This window comes from Antedon bifida, chromosome 7, assembly GCF_963402885.1.
Source record: "Antedon bifida chromosome 7, ecAntBifi1.1, whole genome shotgun sequence".
Taxonomy (NCBI): domain Eukaryota; kingdom Metazoa; phylum Echinodermata; class Crinoidea; order Comatulida; family Antedonidae; genus Antedon; species Antedon bifida.
This window is the reverse complement of record NC_136232.1, coordinates 7,913,380-7,931,330: the sequence shown is the minus strand read 5'-3', so window position 1 is coordinate 7,931,330 and position 17,951 is coordinate 7,913,380. Positions and strand designations below refer to the sequence as shown.

The window sequence follows — 17,951 nt, the reverse complement described above, 5'->3', positions numbered from 1 at the left end:
ATATTGGCTCAGCAACGCAACTTTCAAATCTTTACTTTAGGAAGTATATATGCAGAACTAATCTGTGTAAATGCTTTATTGTCACTCTCATAATATAATATAGAAATTAACAATAAAAAATAAGACCAAAATAAATCAGCTTTCGTTACTCCAGTTTTGGCTTTAAGTAAATGCATTAATTAATTAAACACAATAATTGATTGTGAAATTAGTTTAATTAAATAGATTTAAATGTAATACCTCATAAATTTATCTCATATTTTTTATGGTGTTTTAATTATTGTATCAATTTTGTTATTATTTTAAATGTTGTATAGTTACTGAACTACCAAATCAGTGCATTTATATTGAACGTGTATCAGTTAAGAGAAATATATCGTTGAATATATGTGATATACAGAATAAATTTATACTGTTTTATCTCCTTAAAAAATTAAAAGCTTTCAAAATATTATTTATGAATTGTATTTTCTAGAAACAATGAACCAATATTTGCAACCAACCCAGCCACCCAGCCAAACGAGAAAACAACATCACTACAAGGATCAACGAAACAAAAAGATGACGCAATTTGGAATTATTATCGTCTCCCGCGTGATTTAATTCCGTCGCACTATGACTTACTTGTGCGAACAGACTTGGTAAACTTTATTTTTGAAGGGTCTGTTACGATAACTTTTACATGCGAGAGTAAAACAAATTATATTTTATTGCACAGTAAACAGCTGGCGATTGATAGAAATACTGCGACTGTAATTGAATCTAATGGTGGGAATGCGCTTAAAATTGTTGATCTTCGGTTTTACCCAGCTAACGAGTATTTACTGGTTGAGTTAACTGATAACATGATGGTTGGCCGAGAGTATAACTTAACATTGTCTTTCAACGGTAACTTGACAGACTCACTGAATGGGTATTATAGAAGTTCATACACAACTAGTCAACAAGAAAAAAGGTAAAAACAAATACAGTCAACTCTCCCAATACCAGACACCTTTGGGCTGGCCTAATATATCTAATTTCCGGAAAGTCTGGTATTCGGAATGTGTTTTTAATGGTAAAAATGAATTTGGGACCCTTGGTCCTCAAAAAAAGTTTTGCTTTTGGGTGAGTTTCTGGTTTTTAGAGAGTCTGGTATTGAGAGAGTTGACTGTAAAAGAAATATTGCTTTATTGATGAACGAATGTAAGAACTTTATGTACCCCTTCGGGTTATAAAAGGGGCTCAATAAAAAAGTTTTGGAAGTATAGTAGCATGACTATTCAGTTAATGCTATGAAAACTATGAGAAAGCACAATGCCATTATAGTGCCATATAAAAGTCTAAAGTATAAGGTGATACTTTTCATTTGATTCTGTTAGCAGATATCTATTGAACAAATATTTAAACTTTTCACTATCAAGTTTGATGTTTACCTGCCTGCTGGCATGTTTCTATTCAATTAAATTAAAGATATTATAGTGTAGATAAATTGCACATTCAAATTATTCTGAATTATATATATTAGTTGTCAATATAACAGATTGTATTATTGACAGAATTTTATTTTTAAAAAATAAGTAAGCCTATAAATTTTGACAAAATAAATGGTAAAATTCAACCAAAAATCCATTGGCTGGCAGCCAATTTGACCATTTTTTGCTTTAAATTACATTTTTTTCAGGTAAATACATTTTTTTTCGATCCAATTTTTTGTCAAAGTGGATAACTATTATGTTACATTAAAATGGAATATTCAACAAACAAATTTTTAAGAATTATTTTTTCAGGGGGACAATACATCTTTAACAAAAAAATAAATATAGCCCTGACAAAGGAATAGTTTTTTCTAAAAGCTTGCCTTCTCTTTCTGGCTGTTTTACTTTATCGTTTGATTTAGCTTTTTGCTTGTTTTGTTTGACGTACTCCATTGAGATCCAGTCACTGATACCAACAGCATTGTAATTTTTTTCAGTATTGCATTTAAATTCAATGTACTGTTTGTATACAAACAAAAATGGTTGGATCATTGATGAAAAACAAAAAATGGAGAAGAAAATAAAACTCTTATATACTTTTACAGGTGGCTCTCCTTAACATTCTTCGCACCAACTTATGCACGTATGGCATTTCCATGCTTTGACGAACCTGACATGAAAGCAGCATTCACGATTAGCCTAGAGCATAGCGACTCCCTCATTGCTATTTCTAACATGCCGCTTTCGTCGCCGGTTGTGGATTACGGATCTGGATGGCTAGTTTCTCATTTTCAAACAAGTGTACCGATGTCTACCTATCTTGTCTGTTATGTAGTCTGTGATTTTGAAAAGGAGGAAAAGAATACTACTAATAATGTATTGGTAAGTATTTTCATAAAACCGGCATGGCTGGTCTTTGCGTGTGGACAAGATCAGCCCTCGGATGGTTTATTGAAAGATCTCCATGCTTCATAAGTAAAAAAAAAATTTTGTCCAAAATTATTTTTTTTAAATGTATTCATTGTGTTATTCCTTTCGGATCTGGAACTCGCTTCCTGTCGATTTAAGAGGAGCGAATTTGGCACCTCTATTTAAACGTCAACTTAATTAATAATGCTTGTATTGTTAGGCGCTCTGTTCTTTGTAGGGCGCCATATTAAAACTTGCATAGATAGATAGAAACCAGACAATGAATTATTCCAAAAAAATGTGAAAATAATGAGTTCTTCAAGAAATGAAATAAAGTACATCGCATCTTTACTTTAGAGTAACAATTAATGAAAACCAAGATCTTAAGCTCTGTCTACACTATCAAAACAGTTTAACAAAAAAAGTGTGATGTACCCAAATATGGTATTGATATGACATTATCATGTCAATGATTTTTTGTCGCATAAAGTTTGATAGTGTAGAGCTTCAGAACTCTAAATATCAATCAATCAATCTTTATGTTTAGAAGTGTTAAATAAAACCTTTTCAGTGATGTAGCCGGTTTTCGCAAGAAAAGGAAAGGTTGTCAAAGGCCTCTGTGAAAAAGTTGTCAGGTTGAAACTTTACCAACTGTTATAGATGGGAAAATTGCTAGTAATATTGACATATTCTTTTTTCAAAGATACGAGTGTGGGCCAGACCAGATGCAATTGATTCAGTGAACTATGCGTTGGAGAAAGGAGCTGATATCCTTGATTTTTATGATGACTACTTTGGCACAAAGTTTCCACTTCCAAAGATGGGTTAGTATTCATTTTCAAGACCTACACATACAGTAGCGTAATGAGGACTCACTAGCTAAACCCAGGGGCTCCGGAGCTTATGAGGGCCCCTGAGCAGTGCCCAGAGGAAAAAACAGGCATTAAAATATGTCGACATGGCTAAAAACGCCTGAGGCCTCCAGCGTTACGGGGGCCACTTAGTGTTCCTAAACCTGGCCTATGCAATACACCACTGTACACATATTGTGTTGTTGGTTGTCAACTAGACCTATAATCCACCAAAACTTTTATTCAACTATTTATTATATTTATTGAGCTTAACAAGGCAGACAAACAAGAACAAAAACAGAAAGTGGCATTGAGGGGAGGCTACAGGTGAATAGAAACTTTAGCTGCTCTCCTCCTTGTTCCTAGGTCATATATCAAAAGCTTCGTATTCAATAAATTCACTTTCAAATACATGTAGAATTTATGCTATCATGTACACAGTGGATGGACAACATATGGATGGGAAAGGGAGTAGAGTGTACATAGTGAGTTATACAAAGATGCACCAGACAAAAGCCATTTCTAATATCTAGCTGACAGAGCTCTTATAACTCTTCAAATTCAACCTTTGACCAAACCAGAATAAATCTACAGTAATCTGTTAGCTACTAAAATATTTGCAAATACTTAACAAATAAAAGCATATATGTTTAAGACACCTGAGTATAATTGTTGATTTTTATCAAGGTACAATTCAAACAAAAATCAACTCCCTTTTCAAATATACCAATATACAGTAGTATTATGGTTGTTAGCAAAAACTTATGTCTAGGTAGATCTGTTGATCGATGTTTTCATTTTTGTATGCCTAATCATTTTGGGGAGATCTTGATGGCTTTTTCTAATTTTTCCCTTCTTGCATGCCTATCATGTTTTTGGAAGATTATTATAAAATGTCCAGCTAGTTTATAATGAAGATGATATATATTATGTGATTAAGAAGAAGAAATCTGGGAGAGTCTCCTAATAAGTGTCCATCTGTCATCATACTGTATGGTTATTATGAAATATATAGTTATCTATATTCCATGAAACATACAATAGTATTTCAAAGTTAGATCAAATGTATAGATATGTTTATCAAATGTGACAAGATAATTCACACAAGATAATGTAATTATGTATTACAATTTGTAATCATCAACTTACAACCTGCTGATGAGCTAAATTGAGTATTAGACAAAGTTATCAGACTTATACAATTATATTACATTAATTGTATCAATGGCACTGGTGCCATATGGGATATTTTCTGCAACCGTTTTATATTATACAGTACATCAATCATTATTAATATAATTTGCATATACAAAGTTAAGAGGATAAAGAATTTAGGAGAATTATCTATGAATACAGTATCTAATTTGTGCAAATGATGGGGAGGAAATATGTCAGGTTTGGAGATACCCCGGTATGTGTTCCATCTGAACAAAAATACAAGAAAAAAAGTTATAGCATAGCAATATTGTTGATATAAAGTTTGCAGTACACCACATATATTTAGTTTGTGGTGTACCACAATATAGTTAGTTTGTGGTGTACCACACACTTTATATCTTATATATATATTATAAATCCAAAGTAATGACAATGTTGTGGGTATCAGTGGCTGGATCTCAATAAAATAAGCAAAAAGCTAAATCAAAATGATAAGTAAAACAGTAATTAGCAGAGGCAACACTAGCCCTTCATCAGTGCAAGTCATATACATTGGATTTTGCCATGAAAACCTTCAAACAATGTATTATCAATTATACCAATGACATTTAGAAACACTATAACAGAACATAGTTCTTGAGTGCCAAGCATTGTGTTTTCCTGTATTAAGAACACTGTTATTGTTATGTAGTTTAATCAGTGGATTGTGTTTATTTCAGACATGATTGCGATTCCAGACTTCGCAGCAGGGGCTATGGAAAACTGGGGGTTAATCACATACAGGGAGACCACTCTGCTGTACCTGCCTGGCGTTTCCTCAGCATACAACAAGCAACGTGTGTGCGCTGTTGTCTCTCATGAACTGGCTCATCAGGTTAGTTAGAATTTTTGTATGGATTGTGTCTATGAGAAGGGACGACAATGATGGACAAATGTTTGTCCTTGACCAAATTATACTTTTTTGTTGTTTTATTTGTTTTGTACATACCATGTTTAGTTTTGGTCGATATAAATGTTGCATTGAATTTTAGAATTGTATTTGTCGTCATACAGTATACTAAATGACACTTTCAGTGCTAAAACATTGATTTCCAAAGTGATTCAGTAAAACTATCATTCGACAATATGTAAAAGCAAAATTTACAGATTACAATGAAAATAAACAAAAATACAGAGAGTAGTATTACTACTGTATACAAAAACATTAATGGAAGATAGATGGTAAAAACCTCTATTGACTGTAAAAGCTAATATTCATACAGTATTAAATAAAAGTTCATCAAAAATTGTGTGTCTTGGGAGTTTGTTTTAATGTCATTTGAGAGCTAATTTGGTTGATGAAAAATATAAAGCTTTTAAAAATCTACCTGACCTATTATAATATGAACAATTTTGTTTGCTCAATCAATATTATGGATCTATAGAGTTAAGCCAGGGAGGTACCTCCCTGGTTAAGCTGTGTTAATTCATTAAATCTGACACAGATTAAGTCTGATTTAGGGCTTATTGCCAAAACATAATAAAACTAAAATAGTATGATAGCGATGTAATTTCAGCAGTAATTACAAGGTTAAGAAAGGTGTTAAGTAAAGTCAAATTGACAGATTTAAAATTTAATTGGAGGCAGGTAACTTTTTATATTATGTTTATAATATATACTGTTACTGTTTATATTATGGTGCAATATAGATTGAGATATTGTTTTGACACTTTCCTTTTACCGCAAGCATGGTTAAAGATGTATTGTCCCCCAAAAACATGAACATTTAAGATTAATTTAATCAGACTTTGAATAGGGTCTTTTATAGTTATGATAAATTTAATCACTTCCATAGAAAAAAAATGGTAAAAATAATGTTTTCACCTATAAAATAACAAAATAAATGGTTAAATTCAAGAAAATACCCATTGGCTAGCAGCCAATTTGACTACTTTTTGCTTTAAATTACATTTTTTCAGGTAAATAATTTTTTTAATCCTATTATGTGACATTAAAATGGCATATTCAACAAAACAATTAAAAAAAATTATTTTTCAGGGGGACAATATATCTTTAATGAATTTAACATCCATTATAAAATTACAAAACAACAAGTATATAAGATTTAATTTAATTTACACATGGAATTAATGATGTATCATAATCATACATTGATTGTTTTATTTGATATAAACAATTTAAATAACAATATACAAGAAAAATATAACAAGATTACAATCAATTGCCTTTATATTGGAGTTAACTTGAACTTTTTAAAGTAAACATTTTTTTTGCCAATAACAATGCATTTTTTCACTTTCTGATAAAATAGTTTTTTTGTAAATGTAAAAGACTTCTATTGAAATAATATATGTAAAACCTGGTGATAACAATACAAAATTAGATATTGTGCTTGATCAGTCTGAATGTCATTGTTTGATGGAAAAAAACGTTCAATTACTGTGAATATGGTAGCCAATAGGAACAAGACTGAAAAAATCCAATAATCATCTGAATAATTGGGTACATTAGGGTCATGATTATGGTGGTGACCATTAGCATTGTTGCAGAAATCATTTACATGATCAGATGGATAAAAAGAAATCATAACATCAGAGTCTTGATCAGAGTCATAGTGATATCGATCATAGTCATCATAGTTGTCTTGATCATAGTCATCATAGTGGTCTAGATCAGAGTCATCATAGCTGTCTTGATCATAGTCATCATAGTTGTCTTGATCATAGTCATCATAGTGGTCTTGATCATAGCCATCATGATCATAGTCATCATAGTGGTCCTGATTATAGTCATAGTGGTCTTGATCATAGTCATCATAGTGGTCTTGATCATAGTCATCATAGTGGTCTTGATCATAGTCATCATGATCATAGTCATCATAGTGGTCTTGATCATAGTCATTATGATCATAGTTATCATAGTGGTCTTGATCAGAGTCATCATAGTGGTCATGATCAGAGTCATCATAGTAGTATTGATCATAGTCATCATAGTGGTCTCGATCATAAAAGTCATAATTAGATGATGTAGTCCTCTTGATTTTGTTAGTCAATATCTGCTTACACACATAGTCTATCATAGTTTCTATAAAACAAAAAAATTGATTTAATTTGAAGTGTGTCTAATTACATTCAATAGATTACAAATACAATTTGTGCATAATGTGTTAAAAACAATTATTACAAAAATTGTGTGGTATATCAAAAGTATTACGTATAAAATGTATAAATACTAAAATATTTTGGGCTGGATTAAAGTAAAATTTTCCTTAGTAATAAGATATTTATTTATTTTTTAAAATGTTATGTCTTATGCATGTGTCCCAACACAGATACACATACACAACACAGATAGATAGTAATCCCCCTGATACAGGGGCTATTTTATGAACCAGTTCACTGGGGGGACCCCTAATCTTCTCAAATGATGAACTGAGTTCTTTAAAGTGCACACTGTGCACACTGGACCTGAGGTTTATACTCCTTATCCGACATGTTCCACCACCAGATTCTGTAAAATCAGGCCAAAAATGATTTTATTTAAATTTAAAAATAAATTTAGCAAGACAACAAAGTTCACTGATATAGCCAAACCTTCATGCTGTACTGCAGTAGTAGACTGCAACTTTTTGCAAAAATCTTCCTGCCAACCATTCGAGATATTAGCTATGGATAATGGTTCCAAAAAGATGGGTATCTTAGTATCTTGCGTCACTTTTACAGGAATCAGCTTTCCTAGAATGCTATCACCCATTTTTGTCATAACAGCTGTTGCTGCAACAAGCTCTGGACAACAGGTCAATGATTGGGGTGTAAACCCTACAACAACTTTCTTGCACCTCTGCACTGGTTCTATCAAATTTTCTATTTTAAGTTTGCTAAGTTGCCAATCTTTTCTGCTGAGGCATTTAACATCTGGATTTTCTTTTTGAAGACCTTGCAAGACTTTGTCTTCCCATTCAACATTATCACTTATGATGTAGAAATCATTGTTGCTATCTGAAATAAAGTGTTTTACATAGTTATTTCCATTGGTCTTCCAATTCTTCTTCAATTTTCAGTAATGACATCAAATGTGTCAGTTATGCGAGACATGGTAAATCAATTATAAACACAAAGAGTGCACAAACTCAACGAGTGTGCTTTGAAAATTGCTAATAGTATTCACAATGCTGTGGGTATCAGTGGCTGGATCTCAATGGAGATACAAATAAAATAAGCAAAAAGCTAAATCAAAACAGCCAGAAAAATTAGCAGAGCTAACGGGCAACACTAGCCCTTCATCAGTGCAAATGATATATATTATATATATTAATTTTCTATCCATCAACATTAAACTAATACAATCACAGTATTTTTGTATGGGTTTGGGATTTATCACTATAGGGATAGTACATACCTATGGCTTGAAGTTGACCATGTGTATTTTCTGAAAAGAACAAATTGTGAAATTCAGTACTATACATTCCATTGGGTCTATTCCAAATAATATTTGTTTATGTTTAAAGAAAAAGAAGTAAATTGTTGTAAAATGTAGTAAATAGTAGTTTAAGAAACAATTTTCTGAAAAGAACAAAATTGTAAAATTCAGTACTATAAATTCAATTGGGTCTAATCAAATAATATTTGATTATGATTAAAGAAAAGGTAAAAGTATTTTAAATGTAGTAAATAGTAGTTTAGGAAACAATAAAGAAAAAATACCTTGCTGAGGAAGAGTATCAATTAGTTTCTGATAAAAATCTTGTTCCCAATGATTGGCTACTGTCAATGTATCCAAACATTTTGGTATCACAGCATCATTTGTTATTTTTACAGGAATCAATTGTACACGATCTAGATTTTTGCTTTCCAACATATCCTGAACAACTGTTACTGCAACAAACTCTGGGTTGTAAGTTTCCGAGATAGATTTAAACCCTATTACAACTTTCTTACACCTCTGTATTGGTTCAGTCAAATTCTCCACTTTGAATTTACAAAGTGTCCTGTCCCTTCTGCTGAGACACTTAACATCTGGTTTTTCTTTTGAAAGATCTTGCAATACCTTGTCTTCCCACTCAACATCATCACTTATGATGTAGAAATCGTATTCTTTATCTGAAAATAAAAAGGCTATTTGTTATGACCAGTGTTATTGGATCATCTGCTTGTATCTCAAATATGATAGTTTTATCATCATGTCATCTGTATCTGAATCAGAATTTATTTGTCTTGTTTGTGTGTTTTTAGGCCATTTTTGCACATTTGATTTATTATTATGTTAAATTAATTTTCACTTTTTTAGATACTTAAAAAAAAATGAAATTATTGCTCTTTCTAATTTTAATGTAACACTTAAATAAATAATGTTAACCTTTGAATGTTGCACCACAATTCTGTTCTCCAATGGTATCCATTTTTGCTGGATAAATAACCTGTTCTGTATCGTTAGTCATACTTGGAACATTCATACTATTCAGAAAGGTATAAAATAAATGATATCAATATAAAATCAAATATCCGTTCTGTTGAAAAAGTACATGTAAAATGTTTTTCCTCAAGCACAACATATAAAAATAGTGTTGTTATGAAAAAGCATGCAAATCAAACTAATTTAGAAGTATTGCATTATTTAAATTTGTAATACTGATTACCGTAATGTCACTAAATTTAATAAATACAGCAGGCAAACTCTATTGGGCTAGTTGAAGACCTAAAAAAAGTTTTCTTCAGTAAGCCCACTACAGCCAAGCCCATCTCCCTTCCTCTCCCTAGTACATAGTGGTTGCTTGCTTAGAGAAAAAACTACTTTAAACCCTTTAGAATTGAGCTTTGGAAGATTTTTTTTTCTTCTATCTTCAATATAAATACATTTAGTTACTGTACTTACGGTAGCATTGTTGTAGTTCATGTAGACATTTGGTGTTTAGTAAAAATATTCTATAAAATGTTAATATATCTGTTACTGCAAGTTGGTCAAAGTACTACAGTAGGCCTTCATTATCTCTAAAATTACAATGACAGCATGATAATGTTTGCTTGATAAATAAACTTTAGGTGATTATTATTATATTTAATATTTGGAAAAACCAGAATCGAAGCGTCATAATATTCTAGAACCCTATCGTTCTCTGATTGCCCAATCAATCATTATTTTTTTTAATTGTTTATAATTATTTTAATTGAATCTTCAGCTTTATTGACAAATTATCCAAAAATATGTCTGTAAATTTGAAATTTGTTATAATAGACACTTATAGAAATAGTGCAACAAAGGGACTACTAAACATTCACTTTACAAAGTCAAAAAGGCAGTCATTGTCACGGTCCAATTAGATATTGGTATGAAAAAACACATGTTTATGGTACAATATAGATTGAGATATTGTTTTGATACTTTCCTTTTACCGCAAGCATGGTTTAAGATGTATTGTTCCCCAAAAACATGAAAATTTAAGATTAATTTAATCAGACTTTGAATAGGTTCTTTTGTAGTTATGATAAATTTAATCACTTCTATAGAAATAAAATGGAAAAAATAATGTTTTTACCTATAAAATAACAAAATAAATGGTTAAATTCAACAAAATACCCATTGGCTGGCAACCAATTTGACTATTTTTTGCTTTAAATAATATTTTTTCAGGTAAATACATTTTTTTAAAAACAATTTTTGGTCAAAATGAATAATTATTATGTGGCATTAAAATGGCATATTCAACAAAACAATTTAAGAATTGTTTTTCAGGGGGACAATGCATCTTTAATGAATTTAACATCCATTATCAAATAAAATTACAAAACAAGTATATAAGATTTAATTTAATTAATTATCTATCAAAATCATACATTCGTTGTTTTATTTGTTATAAACAATTTAAATAACAATATACAAGAAAAATATAACAAGATTACAAGCAATGGCCATTGGAATTAACTTTTTAAAATATGTAAAAACTGGTGATAACAATACAAAATTAGATTTTGTGCCTGATCAGTCTGAATGTCATTGTTTGATGGAAAAAAACGTTCAATAACTATGAATATGGTAGCCAATAGGAACAAGACTGAACAAATCCAATAATCGTCTGAATAATTGGGTACATTAGGGTCATGATTATGGTGGTGACCATTAGCATTGTTACAAAAATCATTGACATGGTCAGATACAACAAAATAATCTTGATGATCATAGTCAGCATATTGGTCTTGATAGTCATCATACTTGTCTTGAAGATACTCTTCATAGGTGTATGGATCGCAATCATAATGGTTTTGATTGTCATAATGCTGTCGAAGATACTCTTCATAGCTGTCTCGATCATCATCATACTCGTCTTGATAGTCATATTGGTCTTGATCGTCATACTTGTCTTGAAGATACTCTTCATAGGTGTATGGATCGCCACCATCATGGTTTTGATTGTCATAATGCTGTCTAAGATACTCTTCATAGCTGTCTCGATCATCATCATACTCGTCTTGATAGTCATCATATTGGTCTTGATCGTCATACTTGTCTTGAAGATACTCTTCATAGGTGTATGGATCGCCACCATCATGGTTTTGATTGTCATAATGCTGTCTAAGATACTCTTCATAGCTGTCTCGATCATCATCATACTCGTCTTGATAGTCATCATATTGGTCTTGATCGTCATACTTGTCTTGAAGATACTCTTCATAGGTGTATGGATCGCCACCATCATGGTTTTGATTGTCATAATGCTGTCTAAGATACTCTTCATAGCTGTCTCGATCATCATCATACTCGTCTTGATAGTCATAACGGTCTCGATCATAAACATCATAAAAGTCATAACAACCATCATTAGTATATTTAACATTACAAGTTAGATCATTCAAGATTTGATTCATTGTAGATGATCTAGTCCTCTTGATTTTGTCAGTCAATATCTGCTTACACACATAGTCTATTATAGTTTCTATAAAACAAAAAAATTGATTTAATTTGAAGTGTGTCTAATTACATTTAATAGATTACAAATACAATTTGTGCATAATGTGTTAAAAACAATTATTACAAAAATTGTGTGGTATATCAAAAGTATTACGTATAAAATGTATAAATACTAAAATATTTTGGTGCTGGATTAAAGTAAAATTTTCCTTAGTAATAAGATATTTATTTATTTTTTAAAATGTTATGTCTTATGCATGTGTCCCAACGATAACCACAGATAGATAGTAATCCCCCTGATACAGGGGCTATTTTATGAACCAGTTCACTGGGGGGACCCCCCAGTGAACTCCCCCAGTGAACCAGTTCACTGGGGGGTCCCCCTAATCTTCTCAAATGATGAACTGAGTTCTTTAAAGTGCACACTGTGCACACTGGACCTGCGGTTTATACTCCTTATCCGACATGTTCCACCACCAGATTCTGTAAAATCAGGCCAAAAATGATTTTATTTAAATTTAAAAATAAATTTAGCAAGACAACAAAGTTCACTGATATAGCCAAACCTTCATGCTGTACTGCAGTAGTAGACTGCAACTTTTTGCAAAAACCTTCATCCCAACCATTAGAGATATTAGCTAGGGACAATGGTTCCAAACAGAAGGGTATCTTAGTATCTTGTGTCACTTTTACAGGAATCAGCTTTCCTAGAATGCTATTACCCATTTTTGCCATAACAGCTGTTGCTGCAACAAGCTCTGGACAACAGGTCAATGATTGTGGTGTAAACCCTACAACAACTTTCTTGCACCTCTGCACTGGTTCCATCAAATTTTCTATTTTAAGTTTGCCAAGTTTCCAGTCTTTTCTGCTGAGGCATTTAACATCTGGATTGCCTTTTAGAAGACCTTGCAAGACTTTGTCTTCCCACTCAACATTATCACTTATGATGTAGAAATCATTGTTGCTATCTGAAATAAAGTGTTTAACATAGTTATTTTCATTGGTCTTATAGTGCTCTTCTTCTTTGATTCATCTTGTTTATTTCTCACAATTTTCATTAATTACATCATTTTTATTTTTTCATATACATTTTATTCCTTTTATTGTTTGTTAGGCAGGATAGTCAGATGCTCACATCACTATGACACTTGTGAATAAATAGTTAGCTTGTCTTGACAAGTTAGTGAAACAGTGTGGTGATGTGAGATTCCGTTTTCGGACTTTTTCTGTTGTCTTGATCAATTTATTTGTTTTTTTAGGCTATTTCGTGGTGTATTTTACATCTTTACACTTTTTCATTTTCACACTTGTGCTAAACAGCGCATAGAGACTATTTGTATTTTGCGCTATATAAATTTAAAACTATTAAACGATCATCGTTAGCAGGTTAATCGTCATTATATTATACATCATCAGCAATAACTCATCAATCAGTCTATGCTGTACTGTAGCATCACTGCATTCCAACACATAGGTGGAGTCAATGTACATAACATCATCCTCAATTTCAAATTCATATATTTGTTATCATTTTTTTCAAATTAATTAATTTTAATCACCTGGCTGTTTAGAATTTATTCATATTTATATTTATATGTATATATTTATTTTCCATAGTAACAACATTTTATATAATCAACAGTATTGTCTTATGGGTCCATTATCACCCAATCCTCATTATCCTATTTAAATACTGTAGGCCTACATACCTTGGGCTTGAAGTTGACCATTAAACATAACCAAACTATTTTCTGAAAAAAAAAATGAAATTGAAATACTATACATGAGTCTAATCTAATTAATAATTTGTTTATAATTAAAGAAAATAATTAGAAAGAATATAAGAAAATTATAAGAAAAAATACCTTGATGAAGAGTAGCAAGCAGTTTTCCAAAAAAATCTTGTTCCCAATCGTTGCCTACTGTCAATGTATCCAAACATTTTGGTATCACAGCATCCTTTGTTATTTTGACAGGAATCAATTGTACACGATCTAGATTTTTGCTTTCCAACATATTCTGAACAACTGTTACTGCAACATACACTGGGTTGTAAGTTTCCAAGATCGATGTAAACCCTATTACAACTTTCTTGCACCTCTGCACTGGTTCTATCAAATTTTCTATTTTAAGTTTGCCAAGTTTCCAGTCTTTTCTGCTGAGGCATTTAACATCTGGATTGCCTTTTAGAAGACCTTGCAAGACTTTGTCTTCCCATTCAACATCATCACTTATGATGTAGAAATCGTATTCTTTATCTGAAAATAAAAAGGCTACAATGTCATGACAAGTGTCATATAATTCCAATCAGTACATTCATTGGATTAGGTGTATCTTCTGTTATACTTATTATTAAAGTTTTGTCAGGGAAAGGATAAGTAAGAATTGATTTTTAGGTCTTTAATTATTCTGTATCTGTAACTTCTGAAGCATTGCTCTTTTTTTAAATGTCTGTCTGATGTTAATGTAACACTTAAATAAATAATGTTAACCTTTTAATTTTGCACCATAATTCTGTTCTCCAATGGTATCAATTTTTGCTGGATGAATAACCTGTTCTGTCTCTTTAGTCATACTTGGAACATTCATACTATACACAAAGGTTTGAAATAAATCATCATCAAAATAAAATAAAAAATCAAGTATATTTAACATTTTGGTGTTGGTATAAAAAAGTATTCAAATCGTAATAATTTTAAAGTATTGAATTATTTAAATACGTAATGCTGATTACTAAAATTTCAATAAATTTAATAAATAAAGCTAGTACACCAATAAAAAATACATAAATTTCATACATGAAACTCTAACTACTATTAAAATTCTGAAAACCAGACATTTTGTGACATCCTCCCGAAGTGCCCTTTCAAACCAGTGATCAGCAGCGAAAGTGCTGGTAAATATGTCTTCCTGACAATCCTACCTCGCAAGCAGGCAAACTCTACTAGGCTAGGCTGGTCAAGGTTGGTTGTCTTCAGTCACTAGCCCCGCCCCTCCCCTTCAACTCCCTAGTCCATAGTGCTTGATTATGCTTTAACAATGAGGAAAAGAAACATTTGGAAGAGTTTGCTGTACATTTCTATATTCTATACCTATAGTAGTCCACTGTACTTACGGTAGTATATTTTGGTATTTAGGAAATAATAGTTATGTTCTATAAAATGTTAATAGATCAGTCACTGTATTGGTCAAAGTATGTTCATTATACTTGGTACTTGTCCTCTTGAATACTCCACAAGGATCCTGTAAAATTGTGAGACCGCATGATATTGTGTATTATTTTTTAGTCATTACTATATTTGATGTGATGGAAAAACCAGAATTTATATTCTAGAAATCTATTGTATTCTGAATTGCTCGATCCCATACCGTATATCATTTTTAAAACATTTTCTTTTAAAATCTATTATTTCGGTTTTTCAAAAATTTTCCAAAAATATGTCTGTAAATATGAAATTTATTATAATAATTGGGCTTGTCTAATAACTCATAGAAATAATTTAACAAAGGGTGCACTACTAAACATTACAGAAATTATTCGGTTCATGATTTACAAAGCCAAATGCTGTCATTGTCACAGTCCACCAATCAGCTCAGTTAATGTGCAACGTCATAAATTAATTATTGATGTTCATACAATGCCATGGTAATAAGATACAATTTGGTTACATCAATACATTTATACTAGCAGTAAGCCATGTTTTTCTGCGTTAATATTAATATTGAGTTTGCTGTAGGAGTCCCCCTGCTCTAGCATGTGTGATATATGTGTTATTGTTTGTATTGTAAAATCCAGAATAAATTGAATTGAATTGAATATGTGGTTATATACTAATTGGCATGGGTTGAGTAAGTATAATAAAACCGAGATACGTAAAATTTAGTAGCATATAATATATTGATTGTATTTGCTGTATGTAAGCAATGATATAAGAAAGAAACTGCAGTATTTGTAAACTACAACATTTGTGGAAAGTGTGTTAGTAGAATTTGAAATGGATACCTTTTTTTGTAGTGGTTTGGAAACCTGGTAACGTTGAAGTGGTGGGATGATACATGGTTGAATGAGGGCTTTGCCAGCTTTGTAGAATATAGCGGTGTAGAACATGTAGAACCAAATTGGCAAATGGTAAGCATTTAAGAAAGTATAAAAAAATCAATGTTTACTACAAATAATAAAAACAATTAAATTTAAGAATTACTCAGTTTTGTAAGTCTACACTCTGTACAACTCAATTCCTTAACAACTTCCACACTGAGTAGGTAGATTATGTATAAAAACAACACAGGCTATATATATTTGCCTATATGTATACAATAAAATTAACTTTGGTGTAAAATAAAACTAAATTCCTTCACATTATTTTGGGCCAAGCCTTCAGCTTTTTTTAAAGAAAAGTATAAGGTGTATTTTCTTTTAATTTTTTTGTCTATTCTTTTTGTGTATGTTTAGAAAATTTATAAATTAAAATTAACTTTATAACAAAATATTTGAAAACCCTTCATTTTGTTAGGAGCCAAGCTTTTAGTTTTTGTTAAATAGAGAAATTAAAGGTGTATTTTCTTTGAATTCTTTGTCTATTCTTTTTATCTATGGTTAGGAAATGTATATATTTTAGAATCCTTTATTTTGTTTGGAGCCAAGCTTTTCCTTTTTTTAAATAGAGAAATTAAAGGTATATTTTCTTTTAATTCTTGTTGCAAAATATCACAATATTATATTATGATAATTTATTGTTAGCAAGATCAGTTTCTGGAGAGTGATATTCATCCGGTGTTCAAAGTAGACGCTTTAGAGACATCAAGACCAATCTCAATTGAAGTGCGCACAACGGCTGAGATTAACCAAATGTTTGATACAATCTCATACAATAAGGTAAGAAAGAAGAGGTGAATGATGTGGAGAATGAAGGGATGATTAAGGAGGACACACTTGATGATGCATTTCTTATTAGTATTACCTCCAATATTTTATTTTATTTATTTTTTAAATTTTAATCTGTTAGCCATGACTTAAAGTTTGTCTGCAAACTTGTTTTGGACTCCTTCTGCACTCTTGTTTTTTTGTTTCTAGTGTAATTTTGTTCTTTAGTTGTAACTTGTAAATGTTACGTGTGTGCAGAAAAACAATTAAAAAAAAACAAACAAACTATACACAGTGGCACAGTTTGACAAAGTTAATAAAATTACAGTAAATTTAAATAATAGATCAATGTAAAGACTATTGTAAAAATGACACAACTCAGGTTTGGGTAAAAATTAATTATTAATATTAACAAATGATGTAGAAAACATTTTACAATTAAAGTTAAGTAAATAATTTATATTTGAATTTATTCAAGATTCAAGAAATTTTATTGGTCCACTAATTAATAATAATGAACATTAATTATATTTATTATTTAACTTAACAATAGAAATGTTTTCCTTTTACCTCCTATTCCTATTTTATATGTTAATGGTATTCATTTATGCCTAATTTTGTTTAATTTTCGCAATAAAAGTGTATGAATGAATATTAAATGAACTATTACCAATTATAAATACTGTATAAATTTCTTGATAGGGGTCATCTGTCATTCGAATGTGCCAGTTTTTCTTGGGTGAAGACACTTTCAAGAAAGGATTAAAGGTAGATATATACAGTAACATTGGGAGATGCAATGTATA

At 30.9% G+C, this 17,951-nt stretch overlaps 3 protein-coding genes across 3 annotated transcripts in view; 1 reads left to right on the top strand and 2 right to left on the bottom strand.

Annotated features, from left to right (window-relative positions):
* Nucleotides 1-17,951, top strand: part of LOC144848875 (uncharacterized) — a 61,302-nt gene that overhangs the window by 3,309 nt on the left and 40,042 nt on the right. Inside the window, exons 3-9 of the mRNA XM_078705825.1 lie at nucleotides 476-955; nucleotides 2,063-2,339; nucleotides 3,070-3,190; nucleotides 5,095-5,249; nucleotides 16,297-16,410; nucleotides 17,023-17,157; nucleotides 17,848-17,913. Of these exons, the coding sequence (XP_078561951.1) occupies nucleotides 476-955; nucleotides 2,063-2,339; nucleotides 3,070-3,190; nucleotides 5,095-5,249; nucleotides 16,297-16,410; nucleotides 17,023-17,157; nucleotides 17,848-17,913 (1,348 nt within the window). The remainder of the gene's footprint in view (nucleotides 1-475; nucleotides 956-2,062; nucleotides 2,340-3,069; nucleotides 3,191-5,094; nucleotides 5,250-16,296; nucleotides 16,411-17,022; nucleotides 17,158-17,847; nucleotides 17,914-17,951) is intronic.
* Nucleotides 6,712-9,840, bottom strand: LOC144848215 (uncharacterized). Its single transcript, XM_078704927.1, has 5 exons — nucleotides 9,732-9,840; nucleotides 9,080-9,475; nucleotides 8,775-8,804; nucleotides 7,970-8,374; nucleotides 6,712-7,460 (listed from the first exon to the last, which is right to left on the bottom strand). The coding sequence occupies exons 1-5, from the start codon at nucleotides 9,826-9,828 to the stop codon at nucleotides 6,712-6,714; spliced, it is 1,677 nt and encodes a 558-aa protein (XP_078561053.1). The 5' UTR covers nucleotides 9,829-9,840.
* Nucleotides 11,291-15,592, bottom strand: LOC144847636 (uncharacterized). Its single transcript, XM_078704108.1, has 6 exons — nucleotides 15,397-15,592; nucleotides 14,774-14,871; nucleotides 14,147-14,539; nucleotides 13,991-14,032; nucleotides 12,845-13,249; nucleotides 11,291-12,303 (listed from the first exon to the last, which is right to left on the bottom strand). The coding sequence occupies exons 2-6, from the start codon at nucleotides 14,868-14,870 to the stop codon at nucleotides 11,291-11,293; spliced, it is 1,950 nt and encodes a 649-aa protein (XP_078560234.1). The 5' UTR covers nucleotide 14,871; nucleotides 15,397-15,592.